The sequence below is a fragment of the Sorex araneus genome, chromosome 4 (genome assembly GCF_027595985.1).
Source record: "Sorex araneus isolate mSorAra2 chromosome 4, mSorAra2.pri, whole genome shotgun sequence".
Taxonomy (NCBI): Eukaryota; Metazoa; Chordata; class Mammalia; order Eulipotyphla; family Soricidae; genus Sorex; species Sorex araneus.
This window is the reverse complement of record NC_073305.1, coordinates 81,398,719-81,411,236: the sequence shown is the minus strand read 5'-3', so window position 1 is coordinate 81,411,236 and position 12,518 is coordinate 81,398,719. Positions and strand designations below refer to the sequence as shown.

The 12,518-nt window shown below is 37.2% G+C and overlaps 1 protein-coding gene across 1 annotated transcript in view; it reads right to left on the bottom strand.

Annotated features, from left to right (window-relative positions):
- The window catches only part of MEP1A (meprin A subunit alpha), a 28,224-nt gene extending 15,907 nt beyond the window's left edge, over nt 1-12,317 (bottom strand). Inside the window, exons 1-7 of the mRNA XM_004605839.2 lie at nt 12,249-12,317; nt 12,134-12,158; nt 12,001-12,051; nt 9,902-9,942; nt 9,314-9,389; nt 5,802-5,919; nt 2,735-2,910 (exon numbers count right to left, since the gene is read on the bottom strand). Coding sequence (XP_004605896.2) covers nt 2,735-2,910; nt 5,802-5,919; nt 9,314-9,389; nt 9,902-9,942; nt 12,001-12,051; nt 12,134-12,158; nt 12,249-12,317 — 556 coding nt within the window. The remainder of the gene's footprint in view (nt 1-2,734; nt 2,911-5,801; nt 5,920-9,313; nt 9,390-9,901; nt 9,943-12,000; nt 12,052-12,133; nt 12,159-12,248) is intronic.
- Nucleotides 12,318-12,518: the final 201 nt, after the last annotated feature.

The following is a 12,518-nucleotide window of genomic DNA, read 5'->3' as shown; positions in this document are numbered from 1 at the left end:
GTTAATATTCAAGCACCTAGCTCTAAAGAGTTGTACCTGGCTAGCTCTCCCAGAGCAACAAAACAGATATCTGAGGGCTGAGGGACAGATAAACGGGGGCCAAAAAAAAGGGGTGCCTGTAAATCAAGGTGTGTGCATTGTTTTGCTCCAAGAACAGCTTCAAGAAGAGAAGAATAAAATAAGAATAAAATTTAGTTTTCTATCCAAGTTAGAAAGTGGCCTGGTTGCTCACTTGAGTAAATTGATAAACAGTGGGATGACAGTGATACAGTGACAGTGATCCATCCAAGTTAGAAAGGAAAACATCTCAGAGATGAGTTCAAGAAAAATATAATGCAATGTGAACTGCTGAAATCAGAAGTCATTCTTTTTATCCCCCAGCCCTTAGGAAGTTATGCTTTAATTACAGCAATGAAAAATTAATAGACTTTGACTTATTTTTAGGGATGAATGGGAAAATTGAATAAGAATGTCTATAACTCTCCCAGGCCTAACTTTCCATTCTCATGTTCTCCTTCTCAAGCTCCTTGTTATTACTACCAGTTACTACAGGAGCTTTAAAGTCTTCTTGGGCAGGAAAAGGGAACAAAGACCAGTGGAACTGGTGGGTTTGGTCTGGCCTTCTGTTATCTGGAGCGGGTTGATGTGAGGAAGCATGAAATGCAGCCTGGTAGCTTGCTGGTGCCAGGTGGGCCATATGTCCATGGAGGGGGCAGGGTGATCTTTGATTCTGGGAATGCTGTTATTTTATCCAGTTGCCAGTTGGTCTGGTTGCCATTGCCATTCAGGCAGAGCAAAATTTACACCTACTATCTATCAGTTGTCTTGGGAGGGCGAGTGATCCACAACAATGAATAGGTCAGACATAGTCTTGCCTTCAGAGAACTCAAAACTCAGAGATTACAAGAGACTGATTTGTAAACTAAAGGTTAGTCAGAAAGCTCTTGTAGAAAGGGTTAGATAGAAAAAATCTTTCACAATGCAAGACATACAGCTCTCCCACAACACTCAACTTTTTCATTGTAACATGAAAGCATATATAGATTATAAGTAAACAGACAGGGATAGCTGTGTTCCAATAAAGTATTACTGACAAAATAAAGTTGAAAATAGTCCATGAGCTGTGGTTTGCAGACACCTTAGTGGGAGAGAATAAATTCTGAAAACACAACTTAGACTTAAGAAATGGAGATAAATTTGAGATACAACTGTATTGTTAGTACAGCAAATTTTTAGGTTATGCAGTAAGATTGACATCAATCTGAGATGCAATAAAAGTTATACATTGCCCTGAGCAATAATCCTTTTAAATCATATTGCTTTATGCTGTCACTGGTTGTTATCTACTTTAAGAAAAGTTCTTCAATGCAGGCAATTTAGATATATAAAATGATACCAGATGAAAATATAGATAGGAGATGAGATGAACAAACACAGTGAGCATCTCACATTCAATTCAGAACTTAGCAAGCCTGCTAGCTACCCAGAGAAATGTGCTAGTCCTTTTAAGAGTAGGGCCTCTTCTGACCTAAAATCATTTAAAAAATCATTCAACATTGTGCTCTTTAAGATTTGAGATGTGAATTTCATTTCAGTATATGTCCATGAATCTAAAAAATTGGACTCAAAAGAAATCCAAAGTTTAATAGTGCTCTGAGTCTTAGAAGGGAGAGAAGTAGTCCTTTGACCTATGATCATGCTATATTCCTTTCTTCTTTACAATCCCAGTTATAGCACAATTGCCCTCAGAGGTGGATACCTGAAGATTGATTGCTATTTCAATTCTATACTTTCTATAATTCTCCAGTCTTGGAGACAAAGAAGAATTATTTGGCTCTAGCTAAAGTGCATGTGTATGTGTGTGTGTGTTGTGTGTATAAAATTCTGCTAATACATTAGGCATTTGTGATACACAGTTTCCTTTTCTCCACCTAGGATTACATAGTCAGAAAAATAAAGAAAAGTGAAATACTAGGATAGACACAAATCTAAATACCCAAAAGTGATTTTTGGCATGATGCGTCATTCTTACATTATCTCATATGAGAGCCATTATCCACCTTACCCTAAATAAGAAAGTTCTATTAGAAATGTTTTGGGAATTTAGATTTAATTATAAATTATAATCAGTTCTTCTAATCCTTAAAAGTAAAATTATTACAGATTCACTGCATTATATGAATCCATAAGTGATATTAAAATCTAAATAATAGCAGCAATTACAAAACAGTATTTCTTTCAAGGATTCATGTGTACTAATAGCTTACACATTTCTAACACGTTGAAGTTTCATTTGTCTTTTACAACTAAAACCCAATCATTTCACTAGAAAAACTAGTATGTTGTAGGACACCATATAGTCAGCTAAACATCATGTGGTCTCCTTGGAACACATAAGATTTCATATCAGGAAACCAGCCTCAGAGACTTAGTTTACTTTATCCACCATGACAGAAAATAGAATTTTAGATATATTTTTCAAGGAAAACACTAAATAAGAGCAAAACTTTCTGATTAACTTTTAGTTAGACTCTAATTAAACCATTTCCTGGGACATTTATCTGGGTTTGGTTGTGATCATGTTGGGAAATTCATAGAATTTATAGTCTAATTTCCTCACTAAAGACTCCAAGCTCCCATCCATATCAGATTTGGCCTGACCATGCTAGAATTTGTCTCAGCAAGTGATATGGAAATAGCAAACCCCACCCAACCCCCTTGGATTCATACCCACCTTCCTCAATTTCATCCCACCAGATGTCCACATAGTCATCTCGGTCAGTCCTTGACTGTTCATGGTAAAATCCCAGAGCATGAAGGATCTCGTGTTGGATGATGGCTTTATAGTCACAGCCCGCTCCAATGGAAAGATTCTGTCCTACGTGTTGGTCACCAACCTCAGACCAGCACCTTCAAAGGGAAGAAAGAAATATTCACATATAAAATGTTCGTGTGAGTGTGATTAATCAGATTCCAAAGCAAAAAAATTAGAAGAAAGTTAGGCTTGATTTTTAAAAGAAGATAATAGTAATATTTTCATATGCTAATGATTCGATGATAGAGAACTGGTTATAGAAGGAAACATTTCTGGGCCTAGAGAGATAGTACAGTGGCTAAGTTGCCTACCTTGTACACAACCAACCCTGGTTGATGCCCAGAACCATATATGGTACAGAGCACCGCTAGGAGTTAACCCTAAACTCCGTCAGGAGGTCAGAACTAAGTCCAGACCCAGCACAGCTGGGGGAGTTCCCAACTTCCACCCCCAAAGGGAACATTGGAATAGGAGAGATAGCTCCAAAAGTTGGAAATCATTACTTGTATGGGGACACCCTTGAATATGATGGGCTGGTTCATGTGACCCCAGGAGATGCCAGAGTCCCCCAAAACACTGTTTGAACAAGTCTGAGCACCTAATCGTAAAGATTAGGCCCACATAACCAGGACAGATACTGCCGGGAGAGGCCCTCAGGCCCTGCAACACTACAGAGGAGACCCTCCCCATTAACAAAAAATGGAATATTCTCTGAAGCGAATGTTATGCAGGCGTATAACACTATAAAATAAGTGCTCATTATAAAAATAAATACATTGAAATAAGTTAAACCTGGTAATGCACTAGATAGAATTAGAAATGAGCATTTTTCCCCTCACCTTCACAAACCCATAGGCCTTTCCAAAGAGAAAAACAACTCTTTATATTTTTTAAAAAATAAGTTGTTTTTGAATGGTGGCTGAGGCTGATTACATTTTTATCTTTGTGCCCTAATGAATTTTTAAGTTTTCTATTTCACCATATATAATGAGTAGTTATAAATGTTATGATCATTAAAAAAAAAGAGAACATCTTAAAAAAGCTAGTTAACTCAGTGTCTTCAGATGCAAAACCATCTGTAGCAATATAAAGCAGACTATCTAACAAATTTCTGAGGATTTTTGGGCAAGGAGGACACATAACTTTCTCGCAGAAAACAGTCAACTCAGGAACCAGTAACAGACATTTTAAATTCCTCATGGTGTAACCTTTTGTTTTTGTAGCTACAACATTTTTTTCTTTCCTCATAAATCCTACTTTTGACCTCTATTAATATACCCAATTCCACTCATCATCTCCTGTCTGTCTTTCTAATCAATTCTCAATAAAAGATCCCCTGGTAATTTGAAATGCCATCAATGGACTGCAGGTTTCTCTATGAAATAAATTTTCCAACAACTTTATGTTATAATTTGCATACTATAAAATTCACCATTTTAGGATATACAATGTTTACTAAATTTACTGTGTTACAGAAAAATCACCATGGTCAATTGCCTTTCAGACAGTAGAATTTCTTTACCAAATTACACTTTACTTGCAAAATATGCACCATCCAACGGGTGCACATAGCATTTATTAGAAAGGAATGAATTGAAGAAACAATATAATTTTGACACTCTGTGAATCTTTAATATTACCTTTCCAAAAGGTAATATTAAAAACCATTAACCATTAATATTAAAATAATTAATCACCAACTTCAGATGAACTGGGCTAGAAAGACTGTGATGATTCTTGGGGCTAATCCCTTACCTCTATCTCCTTCATCCCTATTATCCTCCCTGATTTAATGTAATAAGACACCTCCCTGTCAACCTACCTGTCACATGTTGTAAGAATCCCCTGAATTCAGATGACAAAGAATGTCCTTATAACTACGTGACCTGTTAGCTATCTAAGGACTAAGTTAAAAACTGTAGAGAAACCAAGAGGATTTGGCTGGGGGAAGTTTTAAAAGTAATCATACTTGTTTTGTTTTATTTTTTGAAGAAAGAATTATTTTGTTTCTGTCTTTTTAAAAACTTATATGAAACATATTCAGAAAATATTTTTTCTTAAAATATTTGATTGAATAAGACTTTTGTACTTCCTTGAAGCTCAGATGTTGCTGAAAGATAAGATGAAGAACTCTAAAGCAGAGAACCTCTATTGTTTATATTAAGTTACTGTTACTGTTACTGTCATCCTGTTGCTCATCAATTATAAGAATATCGTTTATATTCATTTATAAGACCTCTGGAACAACAAGTGATAAATCACATATCCAGAGTAGTTTTTCTGAAAATATTCACATTCACAATTGTTTCTCAGCCTCTGCCAGACCACCGTGAATGACATGAATTCACTGAAGAAAGGGGTCTTTCTTCTTGACAGACCACACTATTTGATCACTGTCATCCCGTTGCTCATGGATTTGCTTGAGCCGGCACCAGTAATGTCTCCATTGTGAGTGTTGTTGTTACTGTTTTTGGTATATCAAATACACCACGGGTTGCTTGCCAGGTTCTGCTATGCAGACGAGACACTCTCAGTAGCTTGAGGGCTCCCCTAGAGAGCCAGAGGAATCAAACCTAGGTTGGCCCGGGTCAGCCGCATGCAAGGCAAACACCCTACCCGCTGTGCTATCGCTCCAGCAAATTTATATCTAGAACATCTAAAGAGGTCAAGCCAGCAGAGTACTATATCTAGAAATGTCACAATTAAAAGGGTAAGTTCACATGAGTAAACCTGACTTTAAAATACTATGATTTAAAATATTACCAAAACCTAGGAAAAGAATTGAGCTAGGCATTCTTGGAAGTTGAAAGTAGCCAAATAGTCCATTTTCTACATCATAACTAAAAATTGAGACTTTAAAATTCACAGGAAAGATTTGATTTTGTTTTTTGTTTCTTTCCAGTTTCTTATTTTAGCCTTTTAAAGATACATCACTTTATATAAAATAAAAGATTATAATTTTCACACTGAAAAATTTTATACAAACCCATCAAACTTCTGGAAGATGATATATGTACTCTCTCCTTCATAGGGCTTGAAGTCCACACAGGATTTGAGGCGAAACATTTCAAAGGCATAGAGAATAGCTCCTTTGGCATTCAGGTCTGCAGAAATCAGTGAAAATATCTATATTGATTATTTTGATAGTAAATAATAGTACAGATTAGAAAGAAACTATGTCACCATATGAAATTCACAGAGATACTTAAAGATATTCTGATAGTACACAGTTTCCTTGGAAAATAAAGAATTGCTTGCAGAAATAAACACTGAGAGCATAATTTAAATATAAATATAAATATAAATATAATATAAAAATAAAATAAGAATGCATACTTGCGTATGCAACTGAACAAAATCACAAAATAACTTTATTTTTTCCTTTCTTTCTACTTTTTTTCCTGAAAGCAGAGATTCTGAGTGTGTTGCCTCGGGAGAAAAACACATTGCAGAACAGAAGATAGAAGTGACTATGAGTCATTTCTGTCTTCTGTATACATTGATTAAGCATCAATTTCTCTTGGAGAGAAAAAAATGATGTACCCTGTCCCAGACTTAAAAGGTTGTCAGAGAAAGAAAACAGAGCACAGAGAAATCTACAGGTTCTAAGTTCAGAAGTACATATGGTATTTTTTAAAATACATATGGTTTTTTACCCTGTTTCTCTGAAAGACCTTTAGGGAAAAGGAAGGTTATTCTTAGGAGTTGCTACTTGAGCTCTACTCTATCTTTACTGCTGCTACCTTATTTCAGGTCACCTATTTTTATTAATTTGTCACCCTCCTTGCAGAAAAGATAGATCATAGTACTCAAGGTATGGCTTACAGAACTACAGCACCAGAATCATCCGGGGGCCGTTAAGACAGGTAGAATCTAGGTACCGTCCCTGACTTACTTTGTATCTTAACAAGATTCAGGTGACCCTGTAGTATGTTGAAGTTTAGGAAGCACTGATATATTATATTATATATTATGATATATTATACTCCACAGGGGTATGAAGAAACTTAAATGAAATATCAAAGGCGAAGGTACCATGCTGGCATATGATAGAGATTTGTTATGTCAGCATCCTTGTAAGAGGCAGGTAGAAAAGGTAGACAGATAAACAAGGGGAAAATTCCCCCATATTGTCTTTTTATTGTCTCTATTATTATTTCATCATCATCATTATTATTATTATTATTATTATTATTATTATTATTTGGCTGGGCTGGAGCAATGGCACAGCGGGTAGGGCATTTGCTTTGCATGCAGCCAACCCAGGTTTGATTTCTCCATCCCTCTCAGAGATCCTGACAAGCTACTGAGAGTATCCCGCTCACACAGCAGAGCCTGGCAAGCTACTCATGGCGTATTCGACATGCCAAAAGTAGTAACAATAAGTCTCATAGTGGAGACATTACTGGTGCCTGCTCAAGCAAATCGATGAATAACAGGGTGACAGTAATACAGTGGTTATTTGGCCACACCCAGCTGTACCCAGGGTTTATTTCTAGCCCTGTGCTCAAGGGTCACTCCTGGTGAGGTCTGGGGGACCATATGTGGTACAGAGATCAAATCTGGGTCAGCCTTACCCATTGTTTTGTATCTCCACCAGTACCTTCTTAAACTGTTAATGTTTCTTACAAAATGCTCCTATAAATATGATGTTCTATAAATGTCTAAGTGTGCTGACAAATGTTGGGGGAAATAAAACTATTGATTTGAAGGAAATTAGCTGAGACAAAAGCAGTTACATGGTTAATACATAGGTTTTCACCAGAAAGGGATTGGAGGTAGCAATCATAATAGTGATGAAGAACGTTGAGACATAATCTAGATTTCCTGAGAGTGGGAGCAACCTCACAGCTCAGCAAGATTGAGAAACCTTGTCCTAACTTCCTTTCTCCTCTTCAATCTTCCTCTCTCTTTGGAGAATGTCTCACAAGGGTCATGCGTGTTATTGCACTCTCAGGCAATTGTGTAGGGCCAACCAGTGCCCACATGTGATTTCCAATACCCATCTATTTCCACTGATTAATTCTAATAATGGTCAAATTATGAATTTCCAGTATATTTTCTTGAGATAACAAGAGTAAAAATTGCTAATTTAGATGGACAAAAATTATAAGCAGATAAAATATAGACTTCTGTTTCTCAAAGCTTAGTTATGTTTTTAGGCTGGAGAGACAATCTAACAGGTAGGGAAATTGTTTTGTAAGCAGTTGACCCAGGTTTAATCCCCAGAACCCCAAATAGTTTAGTGCACCATCAGGATAGATCCCTGAGCACAAAGCTAGATGTATGTGCTGAATACAGATGAATATAATCCTGAACCCATGAAAACAATACCCCCTCCAAATTATATTTGTTTTGTAAAAACAGAAACTACTATGCTGAAAATAGAATCCTTATACTGTATTTATATTCACCAAAAGATACTACCTAAAGATGGTAGGTATAGGAGTTAAGGCTAATACTTAGAAGGTTACCAACCTTGGGTTAATTCCTGACACAACAACGTTTTCTGAAACATCACCCTAGAGAAGCCCAAGAAGTAACCCTGGGACATGTTTCTGTTCCCCTGAAACATCACCCTAGAGATAATCCTGAACCACATGCTCAACACCCGGCATAGAACAGCTGGTCTGATTAGCACTTCTCTCTCTCTCTCTCTCTTTCTCTCTCTCTCTCTCTCTCTCTCTCTCTTTCTCTCTCTCTCTCCTCTCATACACACATGTGTACATACACACACACAAAGAAAATAAGCAAGTGAAAATTTTTCATATGAGTACAATACCATATTTCAACATATTTTTCATTTTGGTAGTCCTGACTGGAACAATAGCACAGTGGGTAGGGCATTTGCTTTGCACGCAGCCGACCCAGGCTCGATTTCTCCGCCCCTCTTGGAGAGCCTGGAAAGCTACTGAGAGTATCCCGCCCTCACAGCAGAGCCTGGCAAGCTCTCCATGGTGTATTCAATATGCCAAAAGCAGTAACAACAAGTCTCACAATGGAGACGTTACTGGTGCCTGCTCAAGCAAATCGATGACAATGAGAGGACAGTGCTACAGTGCTACAGTTTTACCAACATGCTAATATGTACTTCATTAAAAAAAAAACAAACTAATGTTACTGGGAACTAGAGAGATAGTACAGCCTGTAAGGTGCTGGCCTTGCATGCAGTCAGCCCAGGTACTATCTGTGGCATCCTACATGGCTCCCCCAAGCACCACCAGGAGTGATTACCGAGTGCAGAACCAGGAGTAACCCCTAGTCATTGTTGGGTGTGGCGTCAAAACAAAACAAGCAAACAAAACTAATTCTCTTTATATGTTCTATCTCAGTTTAGCAGCACTGGTTTCTTTATTCCATAAGATCATGAGTTTCCAGGATTTACAAGTCCCCTTAAACATTGGTGCTTATTTTCAATCTAAAAATGATGAACAGAAGGAAGGATAAAGGGAGAGGAAAAAAAACTCCAAGCTCATAATTAAGAACAATGAATATTACCCAGATTGTCAGCCAGAATGTAAGGAATGGGGAACTTCCACCTGGTACTGGGGTCTCTTAGGCCATTTCTGGATTTCTGTAAAAACAAAGACAAAAGTGGCTGAGGTCAATTCTTGAGAACTCTTTGACCTCTTCCTTCACTAACTCTTCACATCTCAATCTGTCTCCCAATTCAGACAGTTGAGTAGTATTTGTTCCTTGATTATAAATGTGACAAAAGCCTATAGTAAATAATTTAGAAAACTCAGTGAAAATAAGCACAGGATAAGGAAGTACTGCAGTTCCCCCAGATTAAGACAGCTGCTCTAAGCATATTGATGCATCGCCTTTTCTTTCATTCCGCACTTACTAGGACGGATAAGCAGAGTAATTACTACAGACTCAGTAGTGTGTACTATTTCTTTCATCAGTTTTTCTCATCACAACTAGAGTGGAAATGTATGGAGATACAGATTATGGATTAGATTCTTTTATCACCTCCAAGGTGCTCGACCAAGGGCTGGTCGTAGAACAAAGACTCAGAATTCTGTGGGCTAACCAACCAACCGTCTTTGGGAACATAGCAGACAGTCCATGGGAGATACTCACATTCAGGAATATGTCTCCTTGAAAGAGGTCCAAACCAGCAGCTGGATGTGGATTAGAAATAAATATATATTTAATTAGGGCTGGAGCAATAGCACAGTGGGTAGAGTATTTGTCTTGCATGTGGCTGACCCAGGTTCAATTCCTCCGTCCCTCTCGGAGAGCTGGCAAGCAACCGAGAGTATCTCACCCGCACAGTAGAGCCTGGCAAGCTAGCTACAAATGGCATATTTGATATGCCAAAAACAATAACAACAAGTCTCACAATGGAGACGTTACTGGTGCCCGCTCAAGCAAATCGATGAGCAATGGGATGACAGTGATACAGTGATATTTAATTAAGCATAAGTAAAAGGGACTTTTAGTAAAGCAATCATTTTTTTTTAATTTATTTATTTTTAATTAGAGAATCACCGTGAGGGTACAGTTACAGATTTATACACTTTTGTGCTTATACTTCCCTCATACAAAGTTCGGGAACCCATCCCTTCACCAGTGCCCATTCTCCACCACCCGTAAACCCAGTGTCCCTCCCACCCTCCCCAATCCCATCTCCCCCCCACCCCACCCTGCCACTGTGGCAAGGCATTCCCTTCTGTTTTCTCTCTCTAATTAGCTGTTGTGGTTTGCAATAAAGGTGTTGAGTGGCCGCTGTGCTCAGTCTCTAGCCCTCATTCAGCCCGCAACTCCCTTCCCCCACATGGCCTTCGACTACAATGTAGTTGGTGATCGCTTCTCTGAGTTGACCTTACCCCGGAACGTGAGGCCATCCTCGAAGCCATGGAGTCAACCTCCTGGTACTTATTTCTACAGTTCTTGGGTGTTAGTCTCCCACTCTGTTATTCTATATACCATAGATGAGTGCAATCTTTCTATGTCTGTCTCTCTCTTTCTGACTCATTTCACTCAGCATGAAACTTTTCATGCCCATCCACTTAACTACAAAATTCTTGACCTCCTTTTTTCTAACAGCTGCATAGTATTCCATTGTATAGATGTACCAAAGTTTGCTCAACCAGTCATCCGTTCTGGGGCATTCGGGTTTTTTCCAGATTCTGGCTATTGTAAACAGTTAAAGCAATCATTTTTTAAAAAAATTTAACTGTATTGGTAAAACTTGAATCAAAGTTATCCCAAATTGAGCAAATATATATATATATGTATATATATTATACATACACATGCTATCACATCCTCTATGTTTTGAAAGGCTTTTAAGCAAAAAGTCTAGTTCAAGAATATTAGATATGAATTATAATATATATTCTCACAAATATGATAGTTTAAAAGACAAACAGTCCTGAGACAGGAAGTGATATAAACAGTAGTCAGTGACTGAGTGAATGTCAGGACTGCGAATTTTCCATCCTGGATTTTTTCTGCTATTGTACTGTCCTCTGACTGGTGCTAGGTAAATGGATTAATTTTCCTTTTCACATTAAAAAAATAGTACCCTCTAAACAAGCTCAGGGGTCACATACCCACAGTAGAAGTTGACAGGATAAATATGCCACTGAATATGAAATATTTTTCAAACCATGAAATGTTGATGTTCAAAACTACCTCTGTTTCTCCCCAATACAAAACCCAAACACTTAGAAGGTACAGGTTTCTCTCTCAGTTCAGGGACAGGACAAGAGGAAGATGATAACTCAGTTTCTCTCTCCTTTTAATAATTGATGAAGTTGATGAATTTTCTTAAGAAATGAATTTGAGGATTAATATTAAAATCAAACACCTTTATCTCTAAGCAGTAGTTGTTTGAGATTATGATGGGCAATTATAAAGGTATTTTTTCTCACTAAAGGTAAGTTTAGGCTTATTATTCATATTTTTGTTTAGCAAGAAAAATAATCATCCATTTTTCTCTCTATATTTTCAAAATGAAAACTGGAGAAATAAAATTTTAATCACAAAAATTATGTATTTCTAGATCCATTGAGAAGTCACCAGTGCCCCAAGAAAATCTTCTCTAATCCTTCTTGTCTTTTCAATTTTTAGATTTCCATAAACCCTGCAAATTCTGAGGAAACACTAACAAATATTTCTCCACATAATTTCTCCCCATAGCATTAAAAAAGAAGGAACTAAGTTGAACCCACCTGAATTGATTTCTGTAATATCCTTCTGTTCATTAAAACCTGCATTATGCCCTGTTAAAAGTTGGAAAAATAGTTTAGTCTTACTAAACTAAAGAAAGTTCTGAAATGTTATTGCATTTCAGTCAATTCTTACCACTTCCTTTAGGATGGTGTTTAATCTGTAAGAAAATAAATAAATATGCATAAAATTCATAATGTATATTTGAATGGACATTTCTAAATATGCAGGAGAGAAGAACTCTACTTACTGTTACAGCTGCTATATGGGCAAAAACCAAGATGAAACAGAGAACGCAGGTAGATCTAGTCGAACCCATTGTTGCAAGTGAATAAACTTAGCCAAACACCTTGTGATAAACTCTTTTTGAACCTTGCCCGAGCAATCATATTAGAAACTTTGACCCTTACATATATACTGAAAAAAATAGGCAAAGAAAATGTCATTGACCCTTTTGTGGACAGATACTAAGTTTAACATAAGAATGCAACTTCTGCAGACAGACCAGAGAAAATGTTGA